At 38.8% G+C, this 23,306-nt stretch overlaps 5 protein-coding genes across 10 annotated transcripts; 2 read left to right on the top strand and 3 right to left on the bottom strand.

Moving 5' to 3' along the window:
• Nucleotides 1–67: 67 nt before the first annotated feature.
• LOC107037394 (D-glucuronyl C5-epimerase B) lies at nt 68–4,022 on the bottom strand. Of its 3 annotated transcripts, none has more exons than XM_015255928.1 (4): nt 3,792–4,022; nt 3,554–3,689; nt 3,121–3,252; nt 68–2,372 (listed from the first exon to the last, which is right to left on the bottom strand). In XM_015255928.1, coding segments are annotated over exons 1-4 (1,710 nt in total). In that variant the 5' UTR covers nt 3,794–4,022; the 3' UTR covers nt 68–932. The 3 variants fall into 3 exon arrangements, with proteins under 3 accessions (XP_015111414.1, XP_015111413.1, XP_015111415.1); XM_015255927.1 differs by having other exon boundaries at nt 3,121–3,255; XM_015255929.1 differs by having other exon boundaries at nt 3,121–3,255; nt 3,554–3,693.
• Nucleotides 4,023–4,437: 415 nt separating this feature from the next.
• On the top strand, nt 4,438–7,427 carry LOC107037396 (lys-63-specific deubiquitinase BRCC36; the record flags this gene model as incomplete). 2 transcript variants are annotated; one of them, XM_015255931.1, is given in 6 exon segments in its annotated part: nt 4,438–4,881; nt 4,990–5,117; nt 5,828–6,032; nt 6,100–6,188; nt 6,293–6,397; nt 7,119–7,427. In XM_015255931.1, coding segments are annotated over 5 exon segments (765 nt in total). In that variant the 3' UTR covers nt 7,368–7,427.
• Nucleotides 7,428–8,204: 777 nt separating this feature from the next.
• LOC107037397 (kinase suppressor of Ras 2) lies at nt 8,205–12,773 on the bottom strand. Its single transcript, XM_015255933.2, has 5 exons — nt 10,085–12,773; nt 9,249–9,382; nt 9,044–9,181; nt 8,754–8,883; nt 8,205–8,672 (listed from the first exon to the last, which is right to left on the bottom strand). Exons 1-5 carry the CDS (start codon nt 12,257–12,259, stop codon nt 8,520–8,522), a joined length of 2,730 nt encoding a protein of 909 aa, XP_015111419.1. The 5' UTR covers nt 12,260–12,773; the 3' UTR covers nt 8,205–8,519.
• A 1,151-nt stretch (nt 12,774–13,924) lies between these two features.
• On the top strand, nt 13,925–20,232 carry LOC107037398 (ankyrin repeat domain-containing protein 13D). 3 transcript variants are annotated; one of them, XM_015255936.2, is made up of 11 exons: nt 13,925–14,364; nt 14,706–14,841; nt 15,700–15,870; nt 15,936–16,079; nt 16,209–16,280; nt 17,601–17,781; nt 17,850–18,355; nt 18,440–18,702; nt 18,789–18,877; nt 18,991–18,994; nt 19,589–19,728. In XM_015255936.2, exons 1-11 carry the CDS (start codon nt 14,266–14,268, stop codon nt 19,643–19,645), a joined length of 1,722 nt encoding a protein of 573 aa, XP_015111422.1. In that variant the 5' UTR covers nt 13,925–14,265; the 3' UTR covers nt 19,646–19,728. The 3 variants fall into 3 exon arrangements, with proteins under 3 accessions (XP_015111422.1, XP_015111420.1, XP_015111421.1); XM_015255934.2 differs by lacking the exon at nt 18,991–18,994 and having other exon boundaries at nt 19,589–20,232; XM_015255935.2 differs by lacking the exons at nt 16,209–16,280; nt 18,991–18,994 and having other exon boundaries at nt 19,589–20,231.
• On the bottom strand, nt 19,920–22,799 carry LOC107037399 (protein lin-37 homolog). Its single transcript, XM_015255937.1, has 7 exons — nt 22,696–22,799; nt 22,559–22,628; nt 22,350–22,488; nt 21,420–21,623; nt 20,520–20,703; nt 20,304–20,452; nt 19,920–20,219 (listed from the first exon to the last, which is right to left on the bottom strand). The coding sequence occupies exons 2-7, from the start codon at nt 22,626–22,628 to the stop codon at nt 20,198–20,200; spliced, it is 768 nt and encodes a 255-aa protein (XP_015111423.1). The 5' UTR covers nt 22,696–22,799; the 3' UTR covers nt 19,920–20,197.
• Nucleotides 22,800–23,306: the final 507 nt, after the last annotated feature.

Genomic DNA, 23,306 nt, shown 5'->3' on the forward strand with positions numbered 1-23,306 from the left:
CTCTCTCTCTCTCTCTCTCTCTCTCTCTCTCTCTCTCTCTAAGTAAATAACGAATGTGCTTGTTTTTTGTACAAAAACAAATTGAATATTCAACTCGAGTGCATAACTCGACTGCAAATGCATTAAAACAATTCTCTCCATTAAATATTTTAAATAAAAACTCTTCAGGTGGAGATGGATTTGAAGACACTGGTACGAGCTACGCTTCTACCCTGTACATTAGTATGAATTTTCCTTCAGTTTGAAGTAATCCATTAATTAATTCTATTATCTACAAATGCCAGTGTTGCTGCATAAAATAGGATAACACATACGAAAAAATTGTGTAGAAGACCTTATTCTCTAGAAATTCTGTTGGCATTCCAAGGAAAATTCTGGGGAATCTCAAGAGAAGAATTCAGACAGAAAATCTATTGACTTTTTCCCATCAAATATCTAGTTGGATCTGTGCAAAAAAACAATAAAATCTTCACGAAAATTCCCTAAAATTTCAATAGAATTTCTAGAGAATTCGTTAAGGTTTTCAACTGAATTTTTTTTACAAATGAAACTGTTTTCCCCTCGAAGTAAGGGAAAATTAATAACTATTTTTTTCCAATCAAATATCTGATAGAATCTGCGCAAAAACAAATCAAATTTTCACGAAAATTCCCTAAAATTTCAATAGAATCCCCACAGAATTTCAACAGAATTCCTCAAGGTTTTCTCTTGAATTTTGTCACACGTGAAACTATTTCCCCCGAGAACTAACGAAAAATTAGTAGCACATGACGTCTGCGCCATCCAAAAACACTCCTCTCATCAATGAAAATCTCATTTTCCCTTGAAGTTACCGTCCGCAGGGCTTGAGGGGGAGCTACCTCATAACTAAATGTTCTTTCATCACCGGGGAAATAAAACATGAGAACTTCGACACGACTGTTCCCGCTAAATCAATTATGAGCAGCCCTTTTGCCATTCATATACCCAATCCACCTCTCCGCAGTCACTCCAAACAACTGATCATTATCAATAGTACTGAGTAGAAGTAGCTGATTGATGTGAGTCGAGTGGTAGTCCCACCTGGCCAGATTGGGTGCTGTTTTCAAAGTGAAATGTCGTAGATCATAAGTGGTGCCATAGCCCGTGTCATAGAGTGTCAACATATTCTTAAGAGAGAGCATTCCCTTATCGAATAATTCCGCAGCCTCCTCAGCCCCTCTCCCCGAGGCAATTGACTTCAAATCGTACAGCCCAATGAGGGAATAAATAAAGCCATTGAGAATGAACGAAGAGGGACTAGTGGGATATTCCTCGTACCAGAGAAACTTATCGAAAAACATAGCTGCCACCCCCCCTTTGCTGGCAGGGACCCTGAAGGGTTTGAGGGCCCTGACAGCGGCCTGGAGATACTTCTCATCCTGCGAGTGATAATAAGCTCTCGACAGAACCGAAATTCCGTGGCCCTGGCCCATCGCCGAGTACCAGCCGGGCTCCAGTATCGCCATACCACTGGCAACTTTTCTCCTCACTGGATTGGCCCAGCCCCCGGACGTGACATTCTGATTATTGACGAACCACTTTGCGGAATCGTAAAACTGCTCCATATGCTCACTCGTCGACAACGACACATTGTCGATCTTCCCAGAGCCATTTAGAATGATCTTCGTGAGCTTTAATTTTGACCTCGACAGCTTTTTGAATTTTCCTTTGTCACTGAAGTTCAGACCCTTCTGCAAATCGACTGCCAAGTCCCTGGTGAGTCTCCTCCACTGGTTATTTGTGCTGCCAATTCCGTAGTAAATGTGATTGTTGAGGGACTCGAGGACGACACTGGTTGTTGTGTAGTGGAGATAGTAGGAATCCTTTTTGTCGCGTTGCTGCATGACGACCGTAATGCTGGCGTTGTCCTTTATGCTCAGGTCTAATTTCAATACGAATGAAAGGACGTGATCTAAATGCAGGGAAATGCCGCTGGAGGTTGTCGTGTCAGGGGTGGCGTATTTCAATATGTAACTGTTGGTTTGAGTATCGTAGGGACGTGACAATACCGATCCCTGGGGAACAGTCCAATCTGGTTTTGTTTTCTCGGCGTCTTCAATGATTTTACGGTGGGGCTCTGGCTCGGTCAGATTTTTACTGTAGTGGGACAGACCAAACTGCGCTATTTGCGTTGGGTAGTAGTAGCCCTGGCTCTCCCACTGCGTTGACATTGGCACACCGTCCAGACCAGTAACGCATTTCACTCTGTCGCGCACTTCGACGTTGTAATTCTCGAATGTCATGAAGACACCGCGAGGGTCGTATTTTCCCTTGGGGCTGACGATTTTCGAGTAACTGTGGAGCCACTCGAATCTCTCGAGACCGTCGAAAGTTACCAATTTACCGTAAACCTGAAGACGAAAGAATCGTTGTTGTTATTAAAGCTTTTTAGTTGCTGCTGGTGACGTTGATTGCAGTGGCGAAGGGGTGCGACGATTTGAGCCGACTTGGCTGAGTTTTCGAGGGATATCTCCAAATTTAACCCCTGCATCGACCCATAAACTTGTCCTATCGGCATTTTCTCGAATTCTAAGAGACATAATGACATTTGGAAAAGAGATTTGGAAAGTCAATGGAATCGTCTCTGCAGTGAACTATTTTTTTTTTTTTTTTTCAATGCATTCACAATATTTTTTTTCATGAACAAAAGTTGTAGATGAAAATTTGACATCCAACCGATTCAATCATATTAAATCATCTCGTTTGCCGACAAAATTTCCCCCAAAAATTTTGAAATTTTCACTGAAAATACTTCACTGATCCTTCTATCCAATGGCAGAAGTTAAATTTCGATTTGTCGAATAATTTGTTTGTTATAAATAAATTTGGCATGTTCGAAGATCTCGGCAAATTGGTGTCAAAAATTGGGAAATTCTCCAGGAGTTTATTTCAAAGTTCAATACAGCCAATGCATTTTATTTCAATTTTTTTCCTTCGACTGTTTTCAATTTTCGTTCATTGAATAACGGAGTCATTCAAGGAGAATATTCGTCAGTTCTTAGTGAATATCTCGGATTAGATTCCGAGATATTCATTAAAACCTGACTAGTCAAAATCCACTCAAACCGTTTCACCACTTCACTACTGATTTACCTTTACCTCAAAGTACTTTTGAATGAAGGAGAAGGGAATGTAGACTTCATCTCCCTCCCGTCGACAACTTATTAAGTATCCACCGTTTATATTGCAATCGATTTCCTGATAGTCTGGTTCGACATTGGCGAGACGATCCTTCTTAACATACAATTTTTTCACATCATTTTATAGTATTAATGCAGATTAGTTCATTAAAATTGGCCATTCAATTGAATGCCAGCACAAATTGTTCCTGTCGAAAATGACATTCAATAAAATTGTGATTATTAGAGGAGGCTATTATTATTATTATTATTATTATTATTATTATTATCATTATTTTTATCATTATTTTTTACTCGTAAATGAGAAAAAAATATAATAAAATTATTAAAAATTATATTGAATTGGATTGAAATAATAATAATTGAATTATAATATAATAAATAATATCTACCCTGTGCTGAAAATGGCCATTTCTCAAAAAATATCCGGTCCCACAGCCATTCCATGATGTCAATATTGAGCTTACAACAGCGGCAATCAATACAATCAGGATCGTCTTAAAGTTAATCCTCATCATCATGTAAAACCTACCTTATAAAAATGCAATTCCATATTAATGAATGAAAACAAGTTCAATGTATTTAAGGTTTAGTGGTGGAGATTAAAGACGATGTGAATAGTATTCTCACATGGCAATTGACGATTCCTATCTCTCTCGCTCAACGAGACCTGCTACTATCCATGGTCATTTCACTTTAGTTTCACATTTTGTAAACTTCAAATTAATTTATTAGGATTCCTTTGGGTGGATATTTTTTATTGTTGTAAAAGGAGAGATATTCTTGCGGTGCTATGACACTGTTCTCCCTCTTTCGTTTATCAACTCAACGTCAACACAGCTGATCGTCAGAGTCAATGAACGGAGGTGCATAACCCACGTAATATCGAATCGAATGGGAAATCGAGACGACTGTGGCGCTACACTCGATGGTCCACACTTGGACTAGGGATGGGCGATGTTTTAAAAAATATCGAGTATTGAAGAATCGGTTTGTTTAAAAACATCGATGAGTCAAAAAATCGTATCGATGTTTTTTTCGTGACGTGGAAAAAAAATTTTTTAACATTTTTAAAAATAATTTTTTTTTTTCGTTTTTATTTGAATATATAAATTTTAAAAACACGAGGAACTTACATTCCAATGATAACTACTGCTGGAGAGTTAAATTTTGAATCTCAAAACAGGGTTTTTGATTAATTGAAGAAAATATATTGAATATTTTCCGTTAGCTGCAATAATTGTTAAAAATTTAAAATTTGAATTAAAAAAACACTCTAAAAAATAATTACTTCTGATTTTATTACTTCTGATTGCCAACCAACATTATTTTACTCGACAAAAAAATGAAAAATTTTTTTAGCTCGTGTTCAAAAACATCGATGTTTGGGAAAAAGAATCGAAAATCGATGTCTTCGATTAATCGAGAAACGCATCCCTAACTTGGACTCATCCAACCCCAACAAACATCACCAGCACACCATATTCAAAGCAAAACGTCTACAAGCCTTAGGTTTTCCTCACAAATTTAACTACGATGTGAAAATTCTCTGGACAGAGCCTCCACTGTTTGCCAATTGCAACTACAATCTTCATTAAAGTCCAGGCCAATCAGCATTCAAAAAATTTATAACCAAACCTAAAATATCGTTTTCAATTTTGTTGTTGTTGTTGATCTGATGAAAGGTACACATTCACTCTTTACATCTTTCAAAAACGAGGGAAACAAAAATCTCTCTTTTTGAAATGTCTGCAATATTTCATTTGCAGAATTTTTTTTGACCCCAAAGAACAACTTGAGATCTGACTCCTCTTCATTCTTTTTTCAGCATCACAATATATGAAGATGGACAGTCCTCTGAAGAAGGTCGAGCTGCAAGCAGACGTTTACATGACTTGCCTGCAGCACGCATTGTCCACCGAAAATTACGAAGTCATGGGATTGCTCATTGGCACCGTGAATACATTCTATACATCTCCCATTAAGGGGTAACAGAATGCTCTCAATTTCCCAATTTTTTCACAAATTTACTGCTGAAAGTTATCGCTATTTTATCGATATTTTTAAAAATCAAAGCGCACACGAACGAAAAAATTTAATAGAAAAACTATCGAATTCGTTAGAAAATTCTATTGAGTTTCTGTTGAACTGTTCTATTAGTTTTTGGCCGGTTCTATTCAAATGTTCAATAGAAAATATTCAGTATAAAAAGTCAATAGAATTCAATTTTTCTATATAACTTATTCGATTGAGATATTTTCCATAGAATGTCCTCGACCCAAATTTTCCAAGTTTTTTCGTTAGATTTTCTTGATGAGAAGAAAAAAAAATATTAGGGGAGGGTGGGGTAAAATGGACACTAGACTTTTTTAAAATTATTCATAACTCAGAAGCAAATTTATCAGTTGAGCGCAATTTAGGCTCGTCACAAAGGGAAAGAATTGTTCTGCGTAATGAAACAAAAATAATTAAATTTTATCAACATTTCAACCCCTCATTAACATTTAAAAAACAGTCAAAAGTGTCGGTTTTACCCGAACCTCCCCTAATAATTTCAGCAGGAAATTTGTTTAAAAATTTCGAGAAAAGATGGCCTTCTGTTACCCCTCAAACGAATGAAAAGTTTATCGTTTTGCATTAAATGTAACTTGTAATCCTGTTTCCAGATGAACAAAGACATTGCCCAGATTTCAGCTTTGATAATTCTCCGCCGACTGGACAAGAAGAAGGACAGAGTTGAAATTTCACCGGAGCAACTGCTGAAAGCTACTGCTGAAGCTGAGAGACTCGCCAACGAGTTGAGACGTCCTATCAGAGTCATCGGTTGGTACCACAGTCACCCACACATTACAGTTTGCCCTTCACACGTGGGTAGGTTGAGTAATTCATTCACAAGTTCAATGAGAAAAGAAATGGGTAATAATTGATTTGTTCAAAGACGTGGGAACACAGGCCACCTATCAAATGATGGACTCGAGCTTCGTTGGCCTCATTTTTTCAGTCTTCTCAGAGGTGAAAGACACGAAGGCAAGTAAAAATCATCCATTGCGATTGTTTTTTTATTTTTATTATTTATTATTTATTATTTACGATGAAGTGGTTGGACCATTGACAACGATTCTCTCTCGTAGGAGCAAGAAGTCTTCTTGGCTTGTTTTCAGTCTCGTAATAATGAGGCTGTTGAAATTCCTCTGCAGATTGTTTACACCAATGAAATATCTGATCGATGCCTCAAGGTGAGTGAGATACTTTCATTACTTTTATTGTCTAAAGTGAATTATCAGTACACGCATGAGAAAATTCAATAGAAAACCTAGCGAATTCGCTAGAAAATTCTATTGGAATTCTGTAGGAATTCTCTTGACAAATTCTATTTGTTTTTTTGCGCTCATATAACGCGGATTGTCCCAACGGCCGGGAGACTTACCGCGCGTCAATTTCGTTATTCAATGAACGATAACTTGAAAACAGTCGAACGAAAAAAAATGAAATAAAATGCCTTGGCTGTATTGAACTTTGAAATAAACTCCTAGAGAATTTCCTCATTTTTGACACCAATTTCAATGTTTGCCAATTGATTGCCGGGATCTTCGAACATGCTAAATTTATTTATAACAAACAAATTATTCAACAAATCGAAATTTAACTTCAGCCATTCGATAGAAGGATCATTGAAGTATTTTCAGTAAAAATTTCGAAAATTTTGGGGGCAATTTTGTCGATAAACGAGATGATTTAATGATTGAATCGGTTGGATGTCAAATTTTCATCTCTAACGTTTGTTCATGGAAAAAAATATTATAAATGCAGTGATTCCATTGGCTTTCCAAATATCTTTTCCAAATGTCAATATGTCGCAGAGAACAAATAGAATTTTTCAGTAGAATTCCACTAGAAATTTCTAGCGAATTCGCTAAATTTTCTATTCAATTTTCTCATACGTGTAATTTCTTCCAGACAATGATTCAACTGCCAAGGATCCTCGATCAAGAGGAGGAGAATGCTGCGGACTCGTGTGAGAATAACACTGATGTTCTTGCAACAATCTACAACGATGCTGTGAAAACCCGTCAGTTTGCTCACATCACGGACATCATCACTCGACCCCTGATACTCTCGCTGGAGTCGAGAATCGGGATGAACCAAATTCGTGCCACGCAGCTTCGAAAAGAGCTCGAGACACTGAAAAAAATCCAAATCCATTAAACAATAAACGTATTCCTCCTGTTCTTTTCGTTAAATAAATAATTCACTGAACTTTTCGTACTCGTTTTATCGCAACTATTTATTCGACCATTCCCATCGAGCCCAAGCTCCCTCCGTCTGCCTCTTTATTAACACCAATACAAGAAAATCCGAATAATGCTTTGAGAGTGGTACATCGATAAACAACAATTGTACATTATCTTTTATTTGATTTATCTCTTTGCTGCTTTTTCAATTTGCTCCGTCACTTCAACTCCAAACGTCTTTTTGATATTTGCAAAATCAACGTCTATTGTTGTTTAGCTCCACCAGCTTCCACTTGATAAGTGAAGTATTTTCTTTTCCAAAATTTACAATCCATTTTTATACTTACAGTGTATCGTTTACATCGCTTATTTAGTTAAGTTCAATGAGATCTTTTTTTTACAGTAATAATTGAGAAAAATTTTCAATGCTCTCCATTCCACGTTTCAACAATCAAAATTCATTCATCGTACATAGATTTACATTAAAAAAAACAAAATTGACTAGTATTTTTCAATTTAAAATCGAAACCTTGAATTATTAATATTATTTTTAGAAAAATGTAACTTTAATACTCGAGGTGAATACTTTTTTCAATTTTTCTTAGATTGTGTTGTGTCTTTCTTTGTACAAATAAAATCACCAATGCAGTAGTGAAGCGGTAAATCGGGTCAAGTCGATTTTGACTTTGAGTCAATTTTTGATGAATATCTCGGAATCTAAGAGAGATAGCAAAATTTTTCTCATGACCTTTTTTGCAGAGCCAATTGAGAGCTACAAAAAAGGTCCTGACAAAAATGTACGTATCTCTCTTAGATTCCGAGATATTCGTAAAAAACTGGGCAAGTCAAAATCGACGTGACCCGGTTTACCGCTTCGCCGCTGAGTTAATCTTATTATGGGTGAGAATTACGAATTTTTCAGTTTTTTGCATTCCCTCTGAGGACGTCAGTATAATGCAACAGACAGATTCACCTACATATATGTGAAGAGAACAAAAGTACAGATATAAATACTTATAGGTAATGAAATTTTGAATGCAACTTATCACCAATATCTACAATTTCACATTAATGATTAGGATTTAGTGTCAGTGGAAACGCTGTCAACTCGACCGATCGATGGCATTTAGAAGACAGATTCTGCTGATCGTGACAGGTGAATTGGATGCGATGGACTGCGAGCGAGTCTTTTGCGAGGCAATTTCTCCAATGTTGATAATAATTTTGAGAAATCGGGTCGACTGGTGGAATGATAGGACCAGCACAGCATGAGAATGTCCTGAAATGATGGAAATTACATGTTAACCGTGCCATTCAAGGAAAATAGTAGTGACGAGTATTGAATGCTGTTGATGATTACTTTGACTTCGCGAGAGGCTTGAAGATTGGCCAAAGTTTGCTTCATGCCCTTGCCAACTTGCCAGATTATTGCCTCAGGGGGTTGTCCTTTGAAAGGCCATTCACCACACAGCAACTCGTACCACACGGTTCTGATGAATTTTAAAAATATAAATAATCATTAGTAAGAACGCTGAAACTTAATTATAGATTTGAAGGATTTTTTGTAGAGTGGGCCACTCAAGTCCAATCTATGCCCTGTCATTAGCCCTGGACGCAGAATCCCTCATTTATTTATTTTATTGTTCTTACCCAAATGCGTAAACATCGGATGCTTCAGTGAATGGCAGCTCCTCCTGATCTCTCGTCTGCTGCGGCCGCAATCGAGCGACAATTTCTGGGGCCAAATAACACAGCCAACCAGGTGGTATGCTCAAGCCATTGCTTTTTCTATTTAAAGTAATGGATGATAAGTGTCAAATTAATGAAGTGCGTTCTTCTATGAGAATAAATTTACCTATTTCCATAACAGAGTTTCGTTACACTAAACAGTCCAAAGTCAGTGATGACAACTTTTCCATTCTCGAGGAATATATTTTTGCTTTTGAGATCCTTGTGGATGATGCCACGAGCGTGAAGATATCCCATTCCCTGAAATGTTACAAAATCATGAATAAATACAATTATTTTTGATAATAAATTAGCAATATGCTTCCGAATGGTCATTTCGCTTATTTTTTTCCATTGTATATTATTCATAGCCTATTTTATTTTCTTGAATTGAATCAATTTCTTTCCAACTAATTGTTTTAGATTTTCAACTTGATGAAATTCTAAAAATTTCTGAAAATTTCTATGAAATGTTATTAGGAATATTTCATTTATACATAATTGAATGCATTCAAAACATCACATTTAAAGGAACCATCAGAAATCTAACTTTCCGGGGAATTGATGAAAAATTCGAAATTTCTAAAAATTATCCTAAAAAATCAGAAATCAAAATAACGATTATTGCTATCGCTTTCATCTTCGAACTCGGTCAAAAGGACATTCCAACGAATTTTTTAAGCCGTCATTCACTGAATCTAGAACATTTTTTTTACTTATCGTGTTACAACTGAATTTTGAAAAAATTCGAAAATTAAAAGAATGAATCAATGAATTAAAAAAAAAAGATTCAATTCCATCTATTCATTAGCGAGAAATTGAAGAAAAAGTTTGCATTGGACTTTTGGGATCATAATGGGTCAATATAACACAAAAAATCCAAAACTTAAATTTGCACGATTACAATGCTTCCATTCACAACCCCAAATACTTCGAAAAAAAATTCCCAAGACGAAACCCCACCTGTGAAATTTGCTGAGCAATGATAGTCGTCTTGTTCATATTGAACTTGTCCTTCCGCAAATGAATATGCGTATAAAGCGTCATTCCTTTGCTCAAGCTCGTGACAATGGCCAGATGCGGCTGTTTCATGCAGGCCCCCATGAACAGCACCAGATTTTCGTGTCGAGTTTTCCTAAAAGTGGCGACTTCCAGCTTGAAAGCCTCCAGTGTCTTATCATCATCCGAATAATAATCCATATTGAGTACTTTGATGGCCACATCCCCATGCCAATTGCCCCTGTAAACCGTCCCAAATCGTCCGGTGCCAATGGGATCCCCAATTTGCAATTCATCATAAGGAATCTCCCACTCCCTCATGGAGAGGCTGTTCTGCCTGGGCCAGCGGCTGTCACCAGGCTCGCCATCGGACACCTGCGAGTCCTGCGAGTCAACCCTGACCGGCGTCCTCTCCGAGTCAGTGCTCACCGACCCAGACCCCGACACCGACACCGTCCTGTCGCTGTCCGTGGAGATGCTGGTGCTCTCCAACCTGTGGCTGTGGTGATCCATCGAGAGAACACTCTTGTCATTAAGCGTCACATCAGGAAAATGAAACTGCTGTTTCGTCGTCGTCATCGTCGTCGTCGTGGTCGCCAAAACCTGCGTCTGATTGCTCCCAGGCAGCAGAGCTGGGCTGGAGGGTGTCGAGCTGTTGCAGCTCGAGGTGTTGGAGCTCGAATCAGCCCCCTGAAACGGAATATTCATAGACGAATGCGGATGCGAGTGTTTCCGGTACCTCCTGTCCAAGGAGCTGCGGAGATTGGAGCTGTGATGATTCGGCGAGGTGATGCTGGGCTTCCCGAGCACCGGCGAGGCGTTGACCATCCCATCGGCCTGGAGAGTCCTCTTGAACTCATTAAAGAGCTCTTGTGGCAGGCCACACGAGGGTGGCACCTTAGACTCGCAATCTCTGTGGCATTTGTACTTGCACTCCTTGCACTTCAGTCCCGTGCCAATGAACATTTGCTTATCACAGTAGTCGCAGGTCGTCATCATCTTGAATGTCTTGGTGAAACGATGGGCTATTATGTGGCCCATGCCACGGGTCACCGTTGGAGTCCTCGGGGACTTGGGCACCTGGAGATTGGCTGCTGGGCCCTTTGAGCTGTTGTCGTCACTCTCAGCACTCGAGTACGGCGGGGACTTGACGGGGCTGCTCGTCACCATTGAATTGCCGTCCAACTGGCAAGCTGTTATGTCAGCATTGCTGCAGGAGCCCGTCTCAGTTGGCAGTCTATGTCGCCTGGTTGAGTCATTCGTCCCTGGCGTGTTGTTCCCCCCATTACCATCGCCATTCTCGATTCTGCTGGCCAGTTGGGACTCGTGGGACTTGGATTTTGTCAGGGGGAAGACGTCCGGCAGCGGCGAGAGGACTGCGTTGTGGCGTTTGCTCGGGGGTGGAGTTGTTGGGAATTTAACAGCCTGGCGCAGCAGCACTGGGGTCGATGGGGGGCTCGTCGTCAGGCTGATTATCGATGACGCCTGAGCTAGGGTTTCCGGGAAATTGTTGTTGTCGTTGTTGTTGTTGTTGTTGTTGTAGGGAATACTGTCGTCAGAGGGGATCGAGCGTCTGGTGGCGCGTGATCGCACTGGCCTGGGGGAGGTGCCTCCTCGCAGGTGGTGCCTGTCCCAGGAGTCCCAGTAGAGGTTCAGCATCTCGCCACTCTCGTCTCCACCTCGCTGCAGCAACACGTCGATGTAGCGACGTAAATTGTGGAGCGCTCGGCACAATCTTCGGAGCTCCTCCTCGTGTCTCGTTGTGTTTTCACCCAGCATTGTGCCCAGTTCGTGCTCTGATTTCTCCTTGAGGGCCTCCAGGGTCTGGGCCTTTGTGCAGACGTTTCTGATTGACTCGGGGGTTAGACCCACCACTCGCAGCCACTGGTGGAGGGACGGGTACTGGCGCATCTCGGGGGGCAGGGAGTCCACTGGCAGCTTCGACTTCTCCACCAGCTGTTCTGAGTATAATTTTATCAGTTTTCCCTCGAGGGTCCGGATTTCTTGCTGAGTTAGTTCCGCACTGGTCGAACATTTTGTTCGCAGACCCTCGAGGCGGTCTGCTGAAATGTCAATCATCGATTGCACGACGTAAAGGGCACGGCGGGAGTCCTGCTCGGGCTCCTCTGTCTCTGCCATTTCGATGCACTTGAATTTTTGGGGAATTTGGGGGAAACCGGTCGCCAAGCGGGATTGGGGCCCTTTAGTCGCACTCTCTCGTCATTTGGGGTATTTAGGGGCTCTTTGCAACTCCATTTCTCGGGGAAACTACACACCTCGCCCCCCAAACGGCTGTCACACAATTTATTCGAACACTTGGGTGAGGCGGGTTCACTGGTTTTTTGGCCTTTTCTTCGGCTGGCGGGCAGTGCTTTTATTGACTAGTCGGCGCAAAGGGGTTTTTTTCCTCAACACGAGCAACCGAACCACTTATCAACATTGACAGCCATCTTGGCGGCCTAATCAGTGACGTCAAGCGCAATCAGTTAATCAGTGGGTTGGGGAAGGACGTGGGACGTGAGTGGAGGTGTGCGGTGGTCGGCGATTAATCGAGAACTGCGATTTTCAGGGAAACATCGATGGGCTTTCGGTCGAGGTTTGCGCCGGCCGATTAATCGACTTGCGATTTTTTTTATCGACGGAGACTTATCGATTTGGTGGGAAAATGAAGAAATCGAATTTATTGGACTTCATGTACTCATAGATGTTTTATGAATGTGATAATTACTTGAGGAGGATTAACATTTGGGAAGTGAAGAGTCATTTGTGAGTTAAAAAATTTAGACATACTATTTTTTTTTCTCATGATCAACAGTTAGGCAATTTAGATGTTTTGGTATGAAGTTAAACTTCAGACATGAAAAAATGATAAATATGACGCAAAAAAAAATTTTGGCACTCGAAGAATTTGAAAATACCGGGGATTTTGCTTCAGCGACTACTTCACGTGACTCATTGACCAATCAGAATTGAGGATTTGCGGCCAGGCAGTTTCGAGATATTTCGATATAAAACAACTTCACGTTTCTTTCATCTTTAGTAAAAATAGGATAAAGTAATGTTGATTGATTGATAAGGAAAAAATAATATTTTATCCGCAATCAGAAGTAATTATTTTCTAGAGTATGCACGTTCTAAATGGTGAGTGGACAAGTTCAATCGTCTATTATTTTTTTTAATTTAAATTTTTAAATTTTTTTAAATTTCAATTTTTAACAATTGCTGCAGGTGAAGTCCAGCCCCGCAAAATATTCAATATATTTTTTCTCGGGTTGTATTTTATAAATACTTATTGTCAAAAAAAAAAAAAAAATTTAAAAATTTTTCCTAGAAACTCCAACTCCTCAGCCATTTACGGTCATTCAAGCGATTTTAATATGAATTCAATCGATTTTTATAAAAAAATTGTTTTTCCCGTGTAATAAAAAAACATCGATTTTTTTAATGATCGATATTTTCTCCAGAAAAATCGATTCACAAAATTGATGTTTTCAAAAACATCGATGCTCCAGTAATCGATGTTTTTTAAAACATCGCCAATCCCTAATCGAGACTCGGAAAAATCATTGGTCGAATCTCCATGACTGGTATTTCCCCCCTTCCATCCTCCAGTAAAATTATTTCCTCTCAATTACGCCATGAAAATGATCATAATCCCGTTTACTTCCATCCCCTTCTCCTCTCACTCAGTAATTTCCGGCTGCCGAATTTTGTATTTTTTAAATATTCAGTCCCAACGGATTCGCCATGAAAACGAGCCTTCACCTGTCGAGCTGCTGTGCCGTCCCGTGACCCCATCCAAAATCCAATTTCCCCCGTCCTTCCAACGCCTCGTGACTTATCATCATATTACAGAAGAGAGAGAAAAATAAATTAGTCAGTAATATGATAAACCACTAACCGCAGTAGTAATTCGACGTTGCTTATAGTCACAGCCCCACCAATGACCACTGCCAGGCACTCGTGTCATGTATTCATGTGGTAAAGATTTTCTCAATTCAAAAACACTGCGCAACAATCAATTCATCTGCAACATTTATCGATAACATATGAAGTGATTTAAATAAAAAAAACTAGAAAAAATAAATATTCATCAATTGAACGAACACGATACAGTGACAAATAAATTGTGAGGACTGGTGACAATGGTGAATATTGATAAAATTAAAGAGACTTATCCTCTTCACTGGCTCGTCTGGAACAATGATCACGTCGAGCTCGACAGGCTGCTATCAACAAATCAGGTAATTTTGCCTCGTATTCCAAATTTATTCTCTTCTCTTCCCTCCAAAAGCCAGAGATATTCCCATTCAGCGCCATTTCCATTCCTAATATTTTTTAAATCATTAAATCGCGAGCATCGATTCATTCTCTGAATAATTGTAATAAAAAAGGGCATTAATTATGATAATTTAATAAAATAAGGAGCATGGCCCTTCGACGAGTGCAAGTGGAAGCCCCAGGAGTTTCTAGGAAGCCTCAGGACTGTCACTGAACCTCTTAGTGCCTGACGTTTCGTTGACACTAATTTCTAATGTTAATTTGTATGGGATAAATACAAATTATGTGCACGTTTAATTCACAGCATAACAAGGAGCAACATGATAACCGAGGGAGGACCCCTCTGATGTTGGCTGTGACTCTTGGCTACAAGGAATCCATTCAAGTGCTTCTGAATAACGAAGTCAACGTTTACACGGAGAATAAGGACGGATGGAGTGGTAAAGACAACGATATTATCGTTAATTCCGGGTTTGTCAATCTCGGGGGAATTTTATTCGTCAATTTTTCATTGATTTATTGATTTTATTGAGGTTTCTGGGCTTATTTGATTCCTACGTCCGTGCTCATGGCAATTGTATTATCTTTTGATGACCACATCCATAAAGTAGAGTTACTGGTAATTAATGGAGTGATCGTCAATTTAAATATTCAAATTCCGAATTATTTCATCATTTCATTTGAATTATATGAGAATTTTGAAATAGTCAATTCGTCAAGGGGAGGCTGTTATGAATTTTAAAAGTCGTGGGATAGTGGAGTGAGATTTCTCGTGCATTGAAGATCGATTATATGTCTAAACACGAGTAATTAGTACAAAAAAATTAATTGTTTGTTGTTCGTTTGCTCTTCAGACGCTTAAAATTTTAAAAATAGCCCAGGGCATTTTGAAAAAATGTGGTTAATAATAATTACGAATTAGTTCTGTGAAATTCGACTCCTACACAACTAACTTTGTTTTGTTTAATGTAAAAATTGACGTCATTCATGTAAAATAAACAGAAAAATATTAAAAATATATTCTCGATTCTTCCAGGAATATTTTTCAAACTATTTCACATGAATGGCGCAATTTTCCCTTAAAATAATAATGAAATTAGCTGTGTAGGAGCTGAATTTGAAAAAACTAATTCGTAATTATTATTGCCCATATTTTTCTAAAGCTTAAAAAAAAACTGTAGTTCAAAAATTGAAGGTCCTGGATTATTTTTGACATTTCAAGCATTTTAAGGATTTCCATTTGCATCTCATTCCAATAGCCCGCGACTTTTAAAACTCATAGTAGTCTCCCCTTAAAGTCGTTCAGGAAGCAACTGGCACGGGAAATCCAGAAATTCTGCAAATTGTATTAGCCAGACGAGATTACCAGAGGTACTGCAATCGTGTTGACGGAATTCCTGAGCTTCTCCAGAAGCTCAAGCAGGCGCCTGATTTTTACGTCGAAATGAAATGGGAATTCACCAGCTGGGGTAATAATTATGCTCTTAATACAAAAAAAAAAAACAATTCTACAATTGGTGAAAATTTTTTGCAGTTCCATTGGCTTCCAGAATGTGCCCCAGTGATACGTACAAAGTGTACAAACAGGGCAGCAACGTACGAATAGACACAACTCTCCTAGGCTTTGACCACACGAATTGGCAGCGAGGAAATTTGAGTTACGTTTTCAAGGGCCAAAGTGCGTGAATAAATCCAATTATTGTCCAATTCTCATTACATGCATGTACAATCCGTTCTATTCACTCTCTCTCTTCTGTTTGTTTTCTTTCCTGTCTTGCAAAATTGATTTTTTTATAAATACGGGAAGACGTGCCAAGCACACCTGTGGCTATAAGGTGTCAGAGAAGTTATGTGTTCAGCATGGTGGGAGAAACACCAGGTGATGTGATGACCTGTAGCAAAATGATGCATGCAGTTACTACACTGAGAGAAAAACGACAAAATTCTCAAACAAGTCTCACTTGTGCCAAGAAAATAGTTTTTTGAAAATTATCAAAAAAGGATTTTTTGTGCCAAAGATGCAGAGAGTGCGCCGGAGTGAAAAAATTTTGTCGCAAAAGTAGATTTAGTAGTTGAAAAAAAATTGCATTCTCTGTACACGCAAGAAATGTCATTTCTAGCACTACTCGTTCGTTATTCGATACTCCCATACGTATTTTGCTCCCGAAAAATCATTGTTTTATGCGAAACAAGGGATAGTAGTTTTTCGTTTCGGCTGTCTAATAATCACAGACAACAAATGAACCCTTAAATGGAACAATAATAATTATATGGTGGCAATCTTGTAACTTGGGGATAAAATATTCGTTGATAAATTATCAGAAAAGGATTTTTTTGTGCCAAACATGCAGAGAGTGCGCCGGAGTGAAAAATTTTGTCGCAAAAGTAGATTTAGTAGTTGAAAAAAAATTGCATTCTCTGTACACGCAAGAAATGTCATTTCTAGCACTACTCGTTCGTTATTCGATACTCCCATACGTATTTTGCTCCCGAAAAATCATTGTTTTATGCGAAACAAGGGATAGTAGTTTTTCGTTTCGGCTGTCTAATAATCACAGACAACAAATGAACCCTTAAATGGAACAATAATAATTATATGGTGGCAATCTTGTAACTTGGGGATAAAATATTCGTTGATAAATTATCAGAAAAGGATTTTTTTGTGCCAAACATGCAGAGAGTGCGCCGGAGTGAAAAATTTTGTCGCAAAAGTAGATTTAGTAGTTGAAAAAAAATTGCATTCTCTGTACACGCAAGAAATGTCATTTCTAGCACTACTCCGTTATTCGATACTCCCGCACGTATTTTGCTCCCGAAAAATCTTCGTTTTATGCGAAAAAAGGGATTGTAGTTTTTCGTTTCGGCTGTCTAATAATCACAGACAACAAATGAACCCTTAAATGAAACAATAATAATGATATGAATTATAGAATAATAATGTGTGAATTATCTGCCTCTTGAGCCAAACATTTCGTTGCTGTCGAAAGCAGAGGAATTATTCATGTTTGAGGCTTTCAAATTCGAACCAAACAAATTCTTTTTTGGGAATTTTCAACTAGCGATTTTGTTGGCCCAAACAAGACTTGTTCGACAACGTGTTTGTTTTTCCCTCAGTGCAGAGTTATTAGTCTGTGGATAAATTACTGGGTGCACTTGGCGTAGGAAAAAAACAGAAAAAATCATCAAGTGCTTATTACAGATGACGGTGCAACGATGATGGAGGTCGATCACGAGACACGTAGAGTATACGTGGAGCACATGAAGTTGATTGACGACGAAAATGTACAATTAATGGCACCATCTGAGGAGGGAATTCTCGCGCGACTGACGAATCCAATAGTTACGACCTACGTCGACACAGACAAAATTAGTTTTGAAAGGTGATTATTACTCTTGAATTTTCCCGATAGCAGTGAACAATGCTGACTTAATTGAGTCAATAATTTAGGAATAAAGCCGGACTCTGGGGATGGCGTTCAGACAAGAGTGAAGTTATAAATGGCCACGAGTGTAAAGTATTTAGTGCGAGTAATGTCGAATTGATAACGAAAACTCGCTTAGAACATTTGTCAGATGCTGATAAAAATAGTGCGAGGAGTGCCCGTACCCCACTGCAATCGTTTCTCGGTATTGCCGAGCAACAGCAGGAGGAAAATTGCGGTGCCACTTGCAGCGAGGAATTTTCTCACATCGGTAATCCCTGTAATATAACACCCGAAGAGTACTTCGATCCTGAATTCGAATTGAATGGAAGGGACATAGGCAGGCCAAAGGAGGTTAACACGAAAATCCAAAAATTTCGAGCAACTCTCTGGCTCTCCGAGGATTATCCCCTGAGTCTTCAAGAGCAGATAATGCCGATCGTCGATCTCATGGCCATCTCAAGCACTCATTTTGCCAAACTCAAGGACTTCATTCAAATGCAACTGCCGTCTGGATTTCCAGTCAAAATAGGTGATGAGTTGTCACTTTAACATTGCGTTCCATTTGCGTTTCATTATTTTGAGAATCTTATGAACACTTTTTTTCTTCATGTAGAAATTCCTCTCTTCCATGTTCTAAATGCAAGAATAACTTTTGGAAACATTTTTGGTATGGACCAGGAAGTGGAACACGTTAGAAAAATCCAAGATGGATCAAGAACAATCTGTGTAGTTGATGATATTTGTTTTGAAGCACCCGCCGGTTATGCCAAACTCGGAGCTCTCGATCGAACGCAATTCAGCATTGAAGAGGAGGACGATTTGTTGCAATTTGCCATTCAACAGAGTTTGCTCGAAGCCGGTAGTGAAAAAGACGAGGTTGTATTCTCAGTCATTGTCGTTATCAGTGAAATTGTCGATTGGTTTTTTTCCTTTTTGTTAACCTCATTGAATGGCATTGATAGGTGGACATTTGGGAGGCCCTGAGGGCTCAAAAGCCGTCCAGGCCGACGACGCCTAACATGACGACAGACGAGGAGAGACTACTGCAGAGGTAAAGTGATTACTCATTTTTAACTTCTTCCTACAAAGCATGCCCAAGTTTATTGTTTCCTCTCGTAATTTTTTTTCTCGCATGTTTTGTATGTTTCACTCGTTTGCGCTCAGTCAGGTGGGTTGATTCATTCACAAATGTCTCGTTAAATAAATTTCTCGTTTTAGTAGAATAGGGAACTTGCATCTTTTAAAAAAAAAAATTTTCCTCAAATATATGCCCCAAGAACTCGTATTTCACAAGGAAACACACGGAAAATAGTTTAATAATTATTTATTTGCTTTTAAAAATTACATTTTTTAAACGTTCTAAAAAATCCTGTGACGTCAATTCACCGGAGGCCGAAATTTTCGCATTTTGAAAATCATTTTTCAGCACAAACTTCATTTGTCAGTGCCAATATATTTTTTTAATCCACTTTTAATAATTCTTTCAAACATAACTCCCTAGGGGAACTTGATTCCGGTGATTTGACGTCATGACCCCCAAAAAGTGTTAAAAAATGATGAATTTTGAATCAGTTATTACAAAATATCCAGACCACCTTTCGGAAAACTTTTTACTCTGGAATGCTTCATAGACTGCAAAGACTATTCATTTAAAAACATTCAAAAAGTGGACTCTATGCAAGTTCCCTATTCAATGTAAATGTTACGGTGGCAATGAGAAGTTATCATTTAGATAATCTAAATGCATTTTATTCACAAATAGGGCCATTCAAGAGAGCTTGGAGCTTTACCAAGAGAGAGTGGAGTATCTGGACGATGAAGAGAAGACCCACAGAACAACTAATAATCAGGATGAAAGTTCGATTGAGGATACAGCGGAACAGCTCAGAATTGCACTGCGACTATCAGAGCAGCAACAAATTGAGGAGGAACAACGTAGACTACTCGAAGAAGAAACATTCCGTCAGGTCCTGGAGCTCTCACTCACAGAAAAATGAAATCAACAGTCAAAAGTGTTGAAATGAGTATTATGAATGCTAAATAACGTGAAATCTTGCTTCGGAGGAAGGCGCAGGATATAAACTCAGTTGCAGTGCTTTTCGTGAACTGTTTTATATTTGAAATAAATTAATTTGAAGAAAAAAACATCTGAATTGGGGGAAATGAAGGTGTTATTCATTTCGTAGTTTTCTATTGAGATGAATTGTTAGTGAATTATTAGTGGAAAAAAAAAACATCGGGGAAATTGTCATGAAAAGTCATCTGTGGTCCTGGTTTCTCTCGCGACAACAATCATATTTCATCCGAGGACTCGTCAATCATTGAATTGTGATTTTATAATTATAATAGTCAACGTCTTTTCGTCAATGAATTATTCGAATTCAGATTGGGCCCTGGAAAATCGAAAAAAGGAAAAATTATGGTTTTTTTTACCTTAAAAATAATAATAATAATCATGACAATGAGACAAATATTACCTTTTGAATATCGTACTGAGGATGAAGGCGCTCTTTGCAAATCGCTGTTCATTCTTGTGAGTCTGCTGGTGCCATTTCCTTTTGACCTGACCCCAGTGCATTCTGTGCTCCTTCATGAGGGTTTCACGAGATTTCAGGACTTGTCCATCCTAGGATAAAAGAGAAAATTCATAATTGGAAATTACTCATTTTTTGTATTAAAAATTGGTGGCTTACGTAATCCAGACTGAGTTTCTCTTTTGGGAAAGGAATAGGCGATGGAACTCGATTCCTGGGGAAGACTTCCTGGCGCTGCAGAGGGGCTGGTAAATTGTACACATCACGGAGCTCCCCGTTTTCGTCGTGGAGGAGATTATCTGAGTGCACTTCATTCACAATCTCCGGACTAGGACTCCGAACTCTGATAACAGAAGAATGAATTAATGACCTCAATATTTTAATTGGAAAAAGAAGAAAAATCACTGTTTTCTGTTGAATAATTCCTTTTGTTTTGTTTCATATTTGTTCTTTTTCTCCCTCTCGACCACCTTCATGTGCCACTCCTTTTAATATTTTTTTTCATGATTTATTTCGTCCTAAAATCTTTTAATGAACACTCATTCTTAATTAAATGGCTTGTATTTAATAATATATTACTAGGGGACAATGGGGTAAAGTGGACTTTCTACTTTTTTTCAAATGCTAATGACTTGTTGAATTGTTGATGAAATGGAATCATTTTTTTTTCAGTAAGAAGTGCAACTCTTCCCCCTTGCGATGAGCCTAGACTGAAATCGATTGATAAATAGTGTTGCGATAGAGTTAATTGACTTATCCACGTCCCCTCCCTCTGAATGAGAATGAGAAGGATGAAGTTCGAATGGTTACCGAGGGTTGTTGTCACGGAGGTGACAGTGATTTATTTTCTGTCTCTGTTTGATGATAGAATTAAAATAATAAATCGCCTTTTTCCTCGATGTCTGATTAATTGAGTTGATCTTTACATTTGAAATTTCGAGGAAATTCAGGGAGTTTCTAGAAAATTCGAGAGAGTCCAAAGAGTTTCCAGAAATTTCGAGGGAATGCAAGGAGTTGCTAGGACCAAGATACAACCCCCTTCAATTTTTTGCTTCTTACTTTGGCACGAGATTGGGATTTCGGGGTTGATTGGCCATCCATGCGCGACAAATTGGATACAATGGAGTATCTTCCCGGAATTGTGCTAAATCAACACTCCTATCGAATAGCTTCATGACATAGGTGTGATGGAACAGTTGGTCAGTGGGCATTTGTCGACGACGACGAATCTTTGGCTTTGGTGATGGATAGGTCGGCTTCTGACTGAAATTAAATAAATTCAAAGATAATCCAATAATGCATTCCCATCAACTTTGAGCAGATCTACAAAATTTGGATGGTTTTTGCCCCAAGTATGAAATTACCGCCACTAAATATATTTTTTGTTAAAAATAAAAACAATGTTAGTCTTAAAAAGGGCCAAAACACTTTTTAACCAAAAATAACCGCTGCATGGATCGATCCCATTTAAAATTCAGCTAATTCACGAAATTTCGATTTTCTCGATGAGACTATCCATTTAATACGAGTGTCTACGTGAACCGAAAGAAAATGTGAGATTAATTCATTAAAAATGCAACTTGACGTAATTTCGAATTGTATGATGGGACTAACGTTATGTGTCAGCATTGAAATATTTTGTGTACTGCATTCTACCCAAAAAAGTGTACAGAAAAATTTTGTCTGGACTCAGCCAGAGCTCTAGCGAAATGGCTTGTTAGATAAACCAATGAAATCGAATAAATTTGGCAATCCATTGACGGAAGATCGAGCCTGCTATTCAGATTTCCCACTCAGGTAACGATTCAATTACTTCAACTATAGAAATTGATTTTTTTTCTTCGATTTATTACTCATAGTCCAGCGTTATAAATAATGCTGAATGACGACTCTTGTGTTTTTGCCTGAAAATTTCCCTTTAGGGCAAAAAACATCTAAATTTTGTAGAACCATGTAACAAATGGTCATGACGAATGGGAATTAATTTACACTCTTTTAGCCAACTGTTTGTACTCTGGTGGCGGGCTTTCGTCGCTGGACTCTGCGGACGAAGCCGTATCGCTGTGATGCAAAAGCTCCTTAAGAGCCCCTTTGAGCCGATCTCGAGCCACATGAACCTCATTATCCGCTGGGATTAACAATGCACAGTTACAGCGATAATCGATCAATCAGAGGGTATTTCCATCAAGTTTACTTACGAATTTCGTCCTTAACCTCAATCTTCACTTTACTCTGCGCAGACGACTGCAAACTCCTCTTCTTCCCCATCTACAATAAATTGTTAATTGTTGTAAATAACTCCGAATCTTAGAACGAATTCTCAATGCACAATTACCTCGGTGAATTTATATTTATCCCAGTTCACGGGGTTTGTTTGGCAATTTATTTACTTTTCGGAAGTTGTGAAGATGCGGCAAATGATTTATACCCCGCAGGGGGCGCCCATTGCAATGCGCAGGGCGATGCAGCGCGCATCGTGGGTTGCCAGATATTTCAGATATTTCAATTGAAACCGGAGTTGTAGTCCAGAGTTTGTAGCAACGTTGTTAGACAAGATATGAATGTTTTTTTGGGCTCAAATGAAAGAGCGGGTCGAGAAATGACGTGCTAGGGCCTCTAAAGATGGTTTTGAACCAGGGGAGACTCCTAGACCCCAATGTTCTATATATACTCCTAGACCCCATTGTCCTCCCAGACAATGTTGTCACAACTCTGTTTTTCAATTGAAAACAGACATCATCTTTAGAGACATTTGTCATTTTGGAGGCCTAGCACGCCATTTCTCGACCCGTTCTTTCATTTGAGCCCAAAAAACATTCATTTCTTGTCTGAAATCTCTGCTACAAACTCTTGTCTTCAACTTTGGTTTTCAATAGAAACCAAGATAATCAGGCTTCTCGCGATTATCTCGGAAACTATGAGAGATAGAGCCTTAAAACCCATTCC

Source organism: Diachasma alloeum, unplaced genomic scaffold (genome assembly GCF_001412515.2).
Source record: "Diachasma alloeum isolate Michigan unplaced genomic scaffold, Dall2.0 Dall_scaffold_00219, whole genome shotgun sequence".
In the NCBI taxonomy this organism is placed as follows: Eukaryota; Metazoa; Arthropoda; class Insecta; order Hymenoptera; family Braconidae; genus Diachasma; species Diachasma alloeum.